The sequence below is a fragment of the Mytilinidion resinicola genome (assembly GCF_010093595.1).
Source record: "Mytilinidion resinicola strain CBS 304.34 unplaced genomic scaffold BDZ99scaffold_7, whole genome shotgun sequence".
NCBI lineage: Eukaryota > Fungi > Ascomycota > Dothideomycetes > Mytilinidiales > Mytilinidiaceae > Mytilinidion > Mytilinidion resinicola.
The window spans coordinates 1,117,483-1,130,949 of record NW_022985443.1 but is presented as its reverse complement, the minus strand read 5'-3'; the positions used below and the strand labels follow the sequence as shown (position 1 = coordinate 1,130,949).

Sequence of the window (13,467 nt, the reverse complement as noted above, 5' to 3'; positions counted from 1 at the left end):
CTTCATGGGCTGCTTGGGCAGTGTTGTTGACTGTCTACTCTATCGAAACAGAGTAATAGTTACATTGAAAAGGTCTTGATGTCACTGCGGGGAGGGGCTTTTTTGTTAGCCGCAGCACGCGGTCAGGGGGGTTTGACATGGCGGCATCGTCTTAGAGGCTGGAGGCGGGCGGGCTACATTGTCTTTCTCTTCCTCATGCGGCCATTCCCTTTTACACATATTGAGAGCTGGGTGGTTGGGATAACGAATCATCTTTTATGTTTCTAGCCTACTGCGAATAGTCACTGTGTGAGGTTTGCATAGCAGCTTGTGCCGTGATATAATAATGACTGACGCCGATGCTTGGACAGTAGCAGTGGAACTGCTGAATCTGAACAGGTCATGATCATGATACTGATGGACATGTTTAATGGCAGGCGAGAAGCGGATAGTTCCCAAGCGTAGCTAGTCCTAAGCTGCAGAGTGTTGTATGCAGTGCGACGCGAATCCTTGTGCTGCGCTGGGAAGGGGAAAGGCTAAGGCAGCCTAAGGTGCTATAGTCTTCGCGATGGCCAGGTGCATCTTTTTTGCTTAATTGTCTCCACTTCGTACTGCTACCTTTGTAGCGCGGCCTCGCATCGGAAGAACGATACGCCGTTCCTGTTGAGATGGCGGAGAACATACACCCCCTCCTTCAGTGCTATACTATCGAATGCGCCTAGTTAGACTCGCCCGTTTCTACTGACCTTTTAACCGCAATATTTGACCATTCCACTTCATACGCACCAGCGTCATTCCAGACCAGCGGACACCCCTACGTCCATACCGACTTCGACCCACCGTACCTGCAAGCATCCGAGCACTAAAGGCCTCACCTCGACCACCGATTGAAATGGCCGTTTACTGAGTTGCACGCCGACAATGGTGGACTCATCGAAGCTTCCGTCACACGTCAAATTACCACTTTTGGAACGTCAAGAATTTGGTGGATGTCAACACAATGGAGTCGAACATTCCTCCAGAGGCACCAGAGGTGCCACCAGTTCTAGATGAAGCAGAGTTTCTGACGCAGGACTCACCAGCTCCAGGCCTAGAACTAGACAACCAAGAAGGTGGTCCCACCTCCGCTTTGGACACAGCTGAGCTCTTCCTGGACGATAGCGCTCGACCAGCACCATCTCAGAATGGAGCTCAGAGGCCTATACCCCCTCGGCCAAATCTACGTCGCGAAAACTCCGTACCGTCCCCAGCGCCGCTACATCTCCCTCCGCCAGCTCCGCCAGCTCCGCCCCCAGATGCTCTCAACACTACCGACTCATTGTCCCTTGTCCAACTCAGAAGGCTAGTTGACAACATGCCAAGGGTCGAGCCTACACCATACGCGTTTACCTATGAAGATGCATCTACGTTCGAAGAAGAGCTGGAAGAATGGTTTTCGTACGGTGTGGAGGAGCAGGCTATGATACTGAAGTCCCAGTCGTCGTTTGCGCAAGAGTGGGGATCATACAATGGCCTCGTGTTTATAAACGGATCAGCTTACGAAGAAGGAAACCTAGATTGGGCTACCACGAGCGTCGAGCAGAAAGAGGAGTTCATCCAGAAAATTTTGGCTGGCATCAAGCAATCGGATCCGAACGCAAGACTGCAAAACCTGGAGACAGTAGTGTATCTACTCTTGGGGTGCTGGTACGAAACAGCTGGTCACACATTAGCAGAACACCGAGAAGACAACGACCAAGACGGGGACACGGCTTCCAAAAGCAAGGCCCCCAATGACAAATTTCCTCTCTCAGCTCTTCAAATCGAATGGATCTATAAGAATGTTCAGACGGTGTTAGATTGTGGCGGCCTTCAAGTGATTTTTGATGCCTTGCGGAAAGCTTTTCTACGGGAATGGTATGTGATATTATACCATGTCTTACAGTGCAGAGACTGATTTTATCTGTAGTGGACTATCCTCGCCAGAGGATGAACCATTTCGTGAGGGCAAAGAGGCCGAGCGCCGAGAACTATGGTGCACGATGACCGCGATGTATACTTTCTTGGAAGTCGCTCGCATCAAAGAGAAAGTGGATGGCGAATTGATCATGCGGGAAGCAATCGGTGAGATCTTTTTGCTATCGTTCTATTGACTTCTAAACGCTAACCTATGGCATCCAGCTAACCTCAAACCTGGCCTCCTCATGACACTTGTAGACTTGATTGCGAGGCTTCGGTGGGACGAAACTATCGTCTTGCCCTTGGCTAAGGTTTGCTTACTTACGTGGAAATCTATTTTGGTTGCTTTCGGGGGGCTCTCGGAAGTCAATAAAGCGAAAGCTTCATTCCGAGAAACGGATCTCAACGAGGCTGATGTGCGCGGTCAGCCTCTGATTACAGCTTCGCCTCTAGACTATCATTTGTTTCGCCAGGAGATCAGCTCCAAATACCCAGCTTACAACCCACCCCCGCCACTTTTCCCGTTGGAGCCGGAGAACAACTCCATCCTCCCGCCGATCAAAAATCACCCTAGCAAAGTTGCAGGCTCCCACGTTTTTGGGTCCGGCTTAGCAAGTTTTGACGGCAATGGGACGTCCATATTTCACCAACCAGTACATATCGCAACTCCAGCACCTTCCCCGCCGCCCTCTCCGGCCGGCGCTGGTAAGGGCGGGAAGAAGCAAAACTACCAGACCAACCAACTCTTTCCGTTTCTTTACCCGCCTCTAGATGAAAGTAGCAATAATCTGGGAGGGAAAGGCTCCACAGATTTGCAAGATCTGCTTGTAGGGAGGAAGTGGGAAGGATCCGACATCCCGGCTTCGATTTTAGAAGCTGCTGAGCTTTTTGCTAAGAGAATGAGAGCGACGCGAGCGATGAAGCAATTGTGGGAAGAGAGAGTCCAATTCATGAAATACGAACGAGGCTGGGCTGGCCCAGATGAAAACATTGATGTCGATGCCCTAGACATATCTTCTGCGCCAACGGCCGGACCGGAAGAAGCAAACAGTAAGACTAAGGAACCTCCTCCTCCTGGGAGTATCGAAGACCGGATGGATTCTGTTGAACGTTTCTACGTGAGTCGCTTGTTTCGATCAACTGATTAACCGCTAATCTTCTTTCAGGTCGAAGCACTGCCCCATCTACAGTCTTTGATCATCGTTTTGATCAAGGTCATTCTTTCTCACGTTACTGCCCTGGTCACCCAGGCAAATGGACAGAACGGATTACAAAGCGGGTTTCAATTTCAAGATAACCAAAATGGGGGCTCATCAGCGAAGCCTGACAGCAACGGCGTGAACGGGCAGCACGACGGCAGCTCATCCAACGAAGAGCTCGACACAATACGGACACATGAGATTCTTGACAAAGCTGTGTCTGGAACCCTTATCCTAATTCTCAAATGGTTCAAAGTCTCACGTAAGTCTTCTTCAAAAAAACTTCTTCTATGAGTAAGAAGCTTACGCGACACACACAGACATTCTCAAATTCGAATACATAACCCAGCTCCTTGTAGACTCAAGCTACATCCCTCTTATACTAAAGCTTTTACAGCTTCAGGAGATTGAGCGGGTAGTCAATTTCAAGTGTGATCGAGACGACTTGAAGTACGTTGTCCAAAGTCTGATCTCCCCGAAAGGTACTAATTCAGATCAGTTTCTTCCATTTCTGCCGTGAACACTCCCGCACTGGTATTCAAGATCCACAGAACACCGAAAGCAAGGAAATCGATTCGGATTCTGATGACGCAGCACCTCCCCCGATTAGGCTTCGCCGTGATGAGACAGCAAAGCAAGACCATGAACCAGAGACGCCTGCGGAGTCCCGCCCGCAGGTTCCGCCGGAGGTCGACGAACTAGGATTCCCTACCAGTGAGCTTCCAAGTGAGCCCATTACCAACTTCTCATGGAGAGCATTCTTCAGTGGCATCAACTATTTGCGCATAATGCAGAAGGTGTGCAAAAACAAGGCGCATCGTAACTTGATGCTTGTGTCGTACAAATCCTCGCAGTTTCTACGCAAAAGTCTCAAAGTTCCACAACCCGAGCTAAGGCTTTACACGCTCAAACTTTTCAAGAACCAGGTTCCCTACTGTGGTCGTAAATGGCGCCAGTCCAACATGCGCGTCATCACAGCTGTGTACCTGCACTGTAGACCGGAACTTCGGGACGACTGGCTTGCTGGCAGCGACGTTGATGCTGAGGTGGATGAGAGTGTGCCTCTGGAGCAGGCTTTGAGGGCTTTGACGCATTGGCATAATCTGAAAAGGTACCCAGAGGGCATGGGCGCGAGGAGTGGGGTCTTGGAGGAAGATCAAGACTTTTTCAGACGCGAGCTTGAGAAAATGGATTGGGGCGAGGAAGGTCTAGATGAAGGGCAGATGGAGCAACAGGATTGGGGTATGCACGGCGAGGGATGGTAGATTCTCCATGAGGTAGATTGGCGGCCTAGTTGATGACGGAGTCTCTGCCTCGTTGACCGAATGATACCTATGATTACTGGGAAGGGCGAAAGACTAGCGCATGATATTTGCAATGAAATCCATCCTAGGTTAGATAAATTCACCTCTTTGCTTCTGCACCTTGAGTGGAATTGCAAAAAGCTGTCTTCGTTGATGGCGGTTCACCTGCATCTCAGAACGCCACCCCTGCCACTTCCGAGTCCTCCGCCCGAATCTCCAAGCCAAGATAAGTCCAACTCGTGCCTTTGACCCCATCGCCGCGTACCAACCCCCATCTCGCTACTTCTCCCTAATTCTTTTGTAATCCTTGATCCTCACCAACTTTCCCATCGTCTCTCTTTCACAGCCTTCGTCTCAGGCTGGTGCAACCCTCTCTAGCCGCTATCTCCCCCCGGGTTACCACCAGGCTACGATGTTCTGTCTTCGAAGCTGGATACCCATACTTTTCTTCCTGTATGTCCCCGTTTTCCTTGCCACGATTTACTACATATACTGATTCTCGGAGGCATAGAACAAGTGCGTCCCCCGTCTACCTCGTCCTCTTCGTCTCGGCGACCTACTTCCTCAACCGCCCCTGCGTCTACTGCTCCCTCCTCCTCGCCATACTCGTGGTCTCCCTCTTCGACTTCCATACCGCATGGTTCGAGCCGCAGCTGCCGGCCGAAGATGCCTCCTCGGACCCCAGAAACACAACAATGCCGCTCAGAGACCCGCTTGTAGAGACGGCTTCGATTCTCGCGTCGGCGGTTAACAGTACGGCTACGACGGTTATCAAGGCGGCGGCGGATACGCTGCGCAAGAAGGCGCCACCAGTGCCGCAAATTAGTGGAGGAGCGGGATTCGAGTGGGCGAAGGGCTTGGTGGGGAAGAAGGAGTGGCGGATACCGTGTCTGGATGTTCTTGTGCGGATCTGAATATACAGGAGCATCGAGATCATGGCGCCTTATTAATGCGAGGAGGTGAATGCTCGGAACCTCTGACTCGTTCTATAGGACGAATCCCTTGGCTTTCAAGAGTTGGGACAGAATGGGAAGTCTGATTTGATTATCGCCAGGGCACTCTCTCTACAACAACCCTCTGGACACAACGCACTCCTCATGCGACAACCGACTGGTGTCCGTGACATTGGGATTTCGTTCATCTCTTAGGGGCATATTGCTAGATGATTGCACGGCACGCGCATTTCAGCGGCGCGAGGGGACCAGATGAGCATCGGCGGCGTCACGGTTTTATTCTTTGGGTCTTGAACGTATGGAAACGGCTCTGCAGGAATTCGCCTGTAACCAGGCTGCAGATGGAGGATAATGGGCAGACGGGAAGGGTGTATTAACAGGCGCTACATATCCGCTTCCTTCGATACCATTGGCAAACTTTGCTCTCTTCGTAAAATAACGCGCGAAATAGAATTACGCTCAGCTTCCTCTTTAGATACGAATCCTGCTCGGCTGAATGCTGTTTAGGCATTCGCTCGAATGCCCTTCGTAGTAAATTCGCTCGCACCTCCCGTGCCAGGTTGCATCACCGCAGATAAACTGCGGGGAGGGCCGCTTGGTGGTGGGGGTCTCCAGCGTTCTGTTTGTCACGCCGAAGCAACCCGTTGACGGTAGGAACAGCACGCCACGCTTTATATAACTGGTTCGGACCTCGTTCCTGCCTCAAGTGACTCAAACCTGGCCTTTCTATTGTTCTTGTCGAGGTGTTGTTCTCGCGTCCGCATTGGAAACAAAGCACAGAGGAGTCCCGCCATCGCCCCTCTCAGACGTCTAGGCAGCCAGACTTTCAGGCAACCCGTGTTGCGCCAGCTCCGTTTCTCGCCCTCACGTAGCTGTAGTTCGATTGATGTTAAGGCGAGGTTCTACACTGCTGTAGCCAACCCAACATCCATCACCATGGCGTCCGACAGAGATATCCTGCCCGACACGTGAGTGAAGAAGCTGTAGCACTTACGAGCACGAAGCTGACAGAGGATTGTAAACAGGGTCAAGCCGTCCCACTACTCCATTTCCCTGTATGACCTCGAGCTCGGCGGGGAATGGAGCTATCAAGGCACCGTAGCAATCGACCTCGAGATCAAGAAGAGCACCAAAGAAATCGTTCTCAACTCCCTCCAGCTCAAGATACACAGCGCCGAGCTCAAGACCGAGAATACAAAGACGGAACAGAATTTCAAGGCCTCAGACATTACCTACGATGCTCACAAGCAGCGGGTGACGTTGGCATTTGGGGAAGAGCCGCCGGCCACCTCCAAGGCAACTCTTGTGGTCAAGTTCCAGGGGACCATGAACAACGTATGTGCTATTGGAAGCTTGGGACGAAGATAAAAATGTTACTGACTTCAACTGGTAGCTCATGGCTGGCTTCTACCGCTCGAGGTATAAGCCCACGGGATCGGTGGCCAAGTCCGTGCCCCAGGTGGATGACTTCCACTACATGTTCAGCACCCAATTCGAGTCCTGCGATGCCCGTAGAGCCTTCCCTTGCTTTGACGAGCCGAATTTGAAGGCTACCTTTGATGTAGACCTTGAGATACCCAAGGACCAAGTTGCCTTGAGCAACATGCCGGAGAAAAAAAAGAAGGAGACCAAGGAGGGCTGGCACGTTGTTTCGTTCGAACGTACCCCGATCATGAGCACCTACCTTCTGGCCTGGGCTGTTGGAGACTTCGAGTACGTCGAGGACCGTACTGACCGCAAGTACAACGGGGCGCGGATTCCAGTTCGTGTCTACACCACGAGGGGACTGAGACATCAGGGCCAGTTTGCTCTCGAGAATGCGAAGAAGATTGTTGATCTCTTTTCGGATGTTTGTCTTGTCACTTCCACCCCCTTTGTTACTCGACTGACTTAACTAGATCTTCAAAATCGACTATCCGCTTCCAAAAGTGGATCTTATCGCAGTTCATGAGTTCGTAAGTTATTTTCAACTCTGTTTCTATGCTACACGCAGTTTGTTGTTCCCCCCCACAATGCCATTTAGTCTCTAAGCCCTTTTCAGACATCTATATGTACCCCCGTTGAAGTCTAGATGAGCATTAGCGACTGACCGGTGGTTTCTAGTCTCACGGTGCTATGGAGAACTGGGGTTTGATCACCTACCGGTAAGTGTTGAGGTCGTAGTAATACACAGACAGCAACTGATCCCGAACAGAACTACGGCAGTGCTCTTCGATGAAGCCGAATCAGCTCAGGGCTACAAGAATCGAGTTGCGTACGTCGTGGCTCACGAACTTGCCCATCAGTGGTTCGGAAATCTTGTGACGATGGATTGGTGGAATGAAGTCAGTAGACGTGCACGCATTGCATTGTGTCACGTAGCTAACTTCGGACTAGCTCTGGTTGAACGAAGGGTTTGCAACGTGGGTCGGATGGTATGCTATCGACCGCTTGTATCCCGGTAAGTTGACCCGACGATATCTCATCTGGCCGTACAAATCTAACCGTGATTCTAGAATGGAACGTATGGGGACAGTTTGTCGTACGTGCACGATCTCGAGGTACCTCGCACATATCATATTTTGCTAACAGTCACACTCTAACCTAGTCCGAGGGTGTACAATCAGCCTTCCAACTAGACTCGCTCCGAACTTCTCACCCAATCGAAGTTCCCGTTAAGGACGCTCTTGAAGTTGACCAGATCTTCGACGCTATTAGTTACCTTAAGGGTAGCTCGGTCATCCGAATGCTGAGCGCGCATCTCACAGATAAAGTGTTCCTTGCTGGAGTTACGGACTACCTCAACGCACACAAGTACGGAAATGCGACGACGAACGATCTGTGGTCCGCCTTGAGCAGGGCTTCTGGACAAGATGTGAACCATTTCATGGATCTGTGGATTCGCAAGATTGGATTCCCAGTCCTGACCGTTGCAGAGGAGCCGGGCCAGATCTCTGTCAAACAAGAGAGGTTCTTGCTTACAGGAGACGTGAAACCAGAGGAGGATGAGACCACTTGGTGGCTTCCTTTGGGACTAACGACGGGCGCGCCAGGCCAGGAGATAAAGAAACACAGCGTCAAAGCTCTCACAGCGAAGACGGAGACGATTAGGGGTGTTGATGACAACTATTATAAGCTCAATGCCAACCAGAACGGCTTCTATCGGACTAATTATCCGCCAGCGCGACTGGTCAAGCTTGGTGAGTTGAAGGCTAAATTGAGTGTTGAGGACAAGGTATGTTCTTCTAAGGAAACTCTTGTAAGGTATACTAATCGATTTGGAGGTTGGTCTTATTGGAGATGCATATGCTCTGGGAGTTTCTGGCTATGCGAAGACTACAGGTTTCCTCGCCCTAATCGAGCGCTTCGGGGATGAAACCGATTACCTCGTCTGGTCTCAGATCACCGGCAATCTGGTGAACATTCAGAGCGTCTTCTCAGATGTCGGAGATGTCCACAAGGGCTTGAAGAAGTTCGCTCTTAAGCTGCTCACTCCGGCCGCCGAGAAGGTCGGATGGGAAGCCAAGAAGGGGGAAACCTACCTTCAGGGTCAACTGCGTGTCCTTCTTATTGGAGCTGCCGCTGCCGCCGGACATGAAGGGCAAGTTCACCGTTATCCCATTACAATATATCCTATACTAACTCTCCAGTAGCATCATCAAAGAGAGTCTTCGCCGCTTCGAACTCGCCTCCTCAGGCAAAGACCCCAAAGCAATCCCTCCTTCACTCCGCGGCGCCGTCTTCCGTACCGCTGTCACCGAGGGCGGCCGAGCGGCCTACGAAGCCCTCGTCAAGGAATACACCACGACAACCTCCATCGACGGCAAAGAAATCTGCCTCCAGTCCCTCGGCCGCGTGCAGACGCCCGAGCTCGCCCAAGAGTTCCTCACCTTCCTTTTCTCGTCCTCGGTCGCCGTGCAGGACAAGCACTCGGGCGCTATCGCGTTGGCCAACAACGCAAATGTGCGCTACGAGCTGTGGAAGTACATCCGCGAGAACTGGGACCAGACGGTGTTCCCGCTGCTCAGCGGCAACATGGTGGTGCTGGAGCGGTTCTTGCGCGCGGGCTTGGCGAAGTTTGCGAGCTTTGAGGTTGCGGAGGAGATTCGGGAGTTCTTTAAGGATAAGGACCAGAGGGGGTATGATCGCGGCCTTGCGGTTGTGAATGATACGATTCTGGGGCAGGCAACGTATCGGAAGAGGGATGAGGAGGTTATTAGGGAGTGGTTGAAGGCGAATGGGTATTTGGAGTAGGCGGTGCCCGGACGACCTCGATGAGGTGTGTGATGGGGGCCGTAGGGCGATAGCTTCGCTGGCCTTGAGAACTGAAAGGGTTATTTCGTGAAATTGTCTGGAGCGGTAGCTTCGCTATTCGTTTCAGAACGGATATTCGTGTGGAATTGAGTTATCCGTCTAGGATGAATACTCTACATGAATACCATCATCTACCCTGCTCATCTGCAAATTGTTTGCGTGAATTGTGCTAATCCTTTGCGGACCTCTTGACTTCTTGATATACAGCCAAGCATCCAATCCTCCAATGCGAACATATCCAGCACGTCTCCAACTCTTTGAAGACGCCCTAAACGCCTTGCTATGCAGAGCGCGAATCCCCGATCGCGATGCCATCGCCGAGTCATAAAAACGTGACTCCACTCCTCCGAAAAAAAATAAAAAAAAAAAAAAAATTACTCCAGTAACCTGCCCGAACCGATGAAAAACATGGGTATTCCTCCCTCACAGATTTGAAAACACCAAAGCAAACTCCGGAATCCAGAGACCCATTTCGCGATGCAGCTCGTAAGCCTTTTCCTCCTCTCCTGCCTCCTCGGACTTCCAACGGTTCGAGATCGATAAGTGCGCTGTCAAACAGCTGTCCAGACCCCGTTAGCGCCATGCAGGGCAACCGCTTTTCGCTTTCCACCAGGCTGACATGCGCCATCTCCGTCATTCGTGCGACCGCATTTCTGGGAAAGCTGGATGGGGAATTGGGAAAGGCGATGATTTGGGGATTTGGGAATGCAACCCCCCTCCCAAATGATCCCGCTCCGTTTCGAATACAAGAGGTTTCTACTTACAGAGTGATGACTGCATCATAAATCCCTCCACTCCCCGGGTTTCGTCGAGCTCGTTGGCGCGGAAGTTGGGGCCGAGGACGACGAGGGGGTGGGGGCGGGCGTCCAGGCTTTGCCGGCCATGAGGTCGGTCGTGTGCATGGGCAGCTGGGGGATGGTGCTGGTCGGGGAGGCGGTGGTGGACAATCGGTGGAGGTGGATTTGGGGGAGAGCGAGCGCGCTGGTGAGGGTGGTGGTTGTGAGGAGGAGGGCTGGTGTTGAGAGTTTCATCTTGAATTGTTTTTGGGCTTGGTTGGAGACTGTAGAGTGGCGGGTGATGGGTATAGTCTGAAGGGCGCCGGGGTTGTTGTAGGCAGTGCGCGCTACTGTGGGGGCGGCTGCGGTTCTTTGTCTCTTTGAGACTTGAAAGCGATGGGAGGATAGAAGCTGTAACTGGAACGATGGCGGAATTCGAGGAAAAGTGACAGCAATGGGGTTGTTGGAGCAGTATGGAGGCCTGATCGGAGAGATACCCGTCGTGTCGAGTTGTTTCCTCGGAACGAACTGACAGAAGCGCACTTGTTCGAGGAGAAGCGAGGGGAAAAATGAAGACTCAACCTTGGTCAGGCTCCAGAGCAGCGGGCACTGGCTTCAGATATAGCTGGTGCTGGAGTGCTGGAGCCATGGGTGCGAGCGTGGAAAGAGGTAAGGGAGCCTCACCAATTGAGCACGCTGCGACCACGCTGCAGCTGATTGGCGCATGTTGGCATGATCATCCTGTGCCTACTGCAGCTCCGAAGGCGAGGCGTCTTGGCTACATAGCTTGGCGATGCATCAATGTCTTGGTGTTTGTTTTGTGTTCCAAGGTTTGTTCGTACTCCACTAGTTCTATTCTACTCCACCATCTTCAATGTCGTGAAGCTCAGCACAGCAACTTCCTCCCACCACCGCTCTCTAAACGCGCAAACAATCCACAATCCACAATGCTCTCCCTCCCCCTCATAACACCCCGCGATGTGAGTCCCGCCCCAACACCGCCTCCCTCGCGTGTTTCAGCATAAAATTACATGTGCATCGGCCCGCCCTCAGCCCCTCGCGTTCAGAAATATTACACACACATCCACATTTAGAATCTTCAGACCTCAAACCTTTAACCGCTTCAATCCACAGGACTCCACCCTCTGGCCCTCCCACCCCTCTTCGCGCCTCCCCTCCCTCGACAACCCCCTCCCAGCATCGACAGACGCAAACAACGCGCCCCTACCGCACCACCAGCAACACCGCCGCCCGCACTCGCACCACACCCATGCCGGTTCGACGCGGAGCACCCTCGCCTCCTTAGCCGCGGATGAGAACTCGATTCTGCAGCGCAAGCAAAATGTGAGACGCTTCGGCGCGGGCTGGATCCGTCCCCCCGGCGTGCCGAAGACGTACCAGGCGACTATGGACGAGGCGGCCGAGCGCGAGGAGCAGGAGATACTCGCGCGGCGGGAGCAGGCGCTCGCCGACATGGCTGCGCTGCAAGAAGCGGAGGAGCTGGCGGCGCAGCGGGAGGCGGGCGAAGAAGAGGGAGAAGAAGAAGGAGAGGAGGAGCGGGATTTGGACGACGAAGTGCCTGAGGCGGAGGCGGAGGATAGCGATGAGGTACAGAGCACGAGCGAGCTTGGGAGCGAGGATGGGCTTGAGCAGACGGAGGCGGAGATGACGTTTAACGAGGACTCGTTTATTGAGGGGAGTATGGTGCAGGCGGATGTTGAGCAGATGCTGGAGTTGGAGGAGGCAGACATGGCGGGCGTGTTGCAGGATGAGCGGGATTTGGATGATGATGTGCCTGAGGCGGGCAGCTATCAGCATACGGATACGGAGCTGGAGGATGAGAGCTCGGAGATGGAGGAGATGAGCTTTGAGCTAAGGAGGGATGGCGTCAATAGGCCACCGAGGGGGAGTAGGATGGCGGCGAGGGGGGGAGCTGCTGCGAGGACGAGTATGTTTAGTGAAGATGGGAGCTCCATGATGGGCGGGAGCTCGTTTGTGGGCAGCTCTCCTGCTGCGGCGAGGGGGCCTGGGCTGGGAAATGCGTTTAGGAATCGGCTGATGAGGCCGCCTGCGCCGAGAGGAGGTTGAAGGTATGGGCAAGTTGGGTAACATAGAACAGCCTCTGAAGACAGCATCTAGGTAGGTTGTTGAGCATGGATATGCGAGTCATCTCCAGCGCCGAGTCAAGAAGCGACACGTTCTTGAGTTAGATAGAGGTGCTAGTAACCTTTCGACGATGAAAGCATCCGCGGCGTATCGCTAACAGTAGGTAGTGTGTGGTACTATATCATGCTCAGGTAGAGTCTACTACAAGCACGCCTTCTCGTACTAAGTCCTCTCTCTTCAATCTTGGTTCTTCTTTCTTCTGAAGGAATTAAGCCGCTTTTTCAGCTCGGCTCGATGTCCATTCGTTATAAAAACAGGAGTACCAGACAGAGAAGACTCGTTATTTTCTATGGTCATGTCTACATGAGCGCTTCCCTTGCGATCTTGAAAAGTGACATTCCCTAATCTTCCCTCCAGTTTCCGTAAGACCTGGCCCAACGACATTAAAAGAAATGAACAGAAAACCGGCGGAGCAGTTGAATGAGCGTGTATAGTGAGGCTACTCGTTAAGCCAGACTACCTTGTTTGTGCATCGTAAAGTCGAGCGGCAATGTCAGCGGTGTGGCCCAAGTAAGCTCATTCCCTCATTCTTTTTCCAGCCCTCCGCAAAACAAGCCAAAATAAAAACCCAGAAACACCATCACCATCATCATTACCGCATATCGCCCAAAACCAAAGGGAAAATAACGAATTCCAAGGAGCAAAACACCACCCTCCTCGGTGGAGGGTGTAGAAAGACTTTAATGTTTTCTCCGTGCCCAAGCCATGCTCTCCAAACAGAGCTACATGCCGTAAGGACAATTCCCGAAAGTACTGGGGTCCACATTTAAACCACCCAGCCAGCGCTCACTGGGGGGCTCGAATGCGGTCCTGGTGGTCAGACGAGTTGGCGGCGTCGGTCGATTCGATCGGTGCGGGG

The 13,467-nt window shown here is 52.5% G+C and overlaps 5 protein-coding genes across 5 annotated transcripts; 4 read left to right on the top strand and 1 right to left on the bottom strand.

The window, feature by feature from the left end:
* Positions 1-979: 979 nt before the first annotated feature.
* BDZ99DRAFT_384761 (N1221-domain-containing protein) lies at positions 980-4,381 on the top strand (the record flags this gene model as incomplete). The annotated part of the gene is made up of 6 exons (XM_033715400.1): positions 980-1,875; positions 1,928-2,082; positions 2,140-3,035; positions 3,084-3,378; positions 3,437-3,566; positions 3,616-4,381. 6 exons carry the CDS (start codon positions 980-982, stop codon positions 4,379-4,381), a joined length of 3,138 nt encoding a protein of 1,045 aa, XP_033578666.1.
* Positions 4,382-4,832: 451 nt separating this feature from the next.
* BDZ99DRAFT_487334 (uncharacterized protein) lies at positions 4,833-5,334 on the top strand (the record flags this gene model as incomplete). The annotated part of the gene is made up of 2 exons (XM_033722824.1): positions 4,833-4,873; positions 4,926-5,334. The coding sequence occupies 2 exons, from the start codon at positions 4,833-4,835 to the stop codon at positions 5,332-5,334; spliced, it is 450 nt and encodes a 149-aa protein (XP_033578665.1).
* A 749-nt stretch (positions 5,335-6,083) lies between these two features.
* On the top strand, positions 6,084-9,814 carry BDZ99DRAFT_497372 (uncharacterized protein). Its single transcript, XM_033723509.1, has 11 exons — positions 6,084-6,341; positions 6,399-6,708; positions 6,767-7,222; positions 7,272-7,328; positions 7,477-7,517; positions 7,568-7,697; positions 7,750-7,813; positions 7,869-7,894; positions 7,961-8,587; positions 8,637-8,953; positions 9,006-9,814. Exons 1-11 carry the CDS (start codon positions 6,310-6,312, stop codon positions 9,604-9,606), a joined length of 2,661 nt encoding a protein of 886 aa, XP_033578664.1. The 5' UTR covers positions 6,084-6,309; the 3' UTR covers positions 9,607-9,814.
* A 349-nt stretch (positions 9,815-10,163) lies between these two features.
* Positions 10,164-11,111, bottom strand: BDZ99DRAFT_461698 (uncharacterized protein). The gene has a single exon (XM_033719681.1). It carries the CDS (start codon positions 10,695-10,697, stop codon positions 10,446-10,448), a length of 252 nt encoding a protein of 83 aa, XP_033578663.1. The 5' UTR covers positions 10,698-11,111; the 3' UTR covers positions 10,164-10,445.
* Positions 11,112-11,375: 264 nt separating this feature from the next.
* Positions 11,376-12,899, top strand: BDZ99DRAFT_461697 (uncharacterized protein). The gene is made up of 2 exons (XM_033719680.1): positions 11,376-11,422; positions 11,577-12,899. The coding sequence occupies exons 1-2, from the start codon at positions 11,390-11,392 to the stop codon at positions 12,528-12,530; spliced, it is 987 nt and encodes a 328-aa protein (XP_033578662.1). The 5' UTR covers positions 11,376-11,389; the 3' UTR covers positions 12,531-12,899.
* Positions 12,900-13,467: the final 568 nt, after the last annotated feature.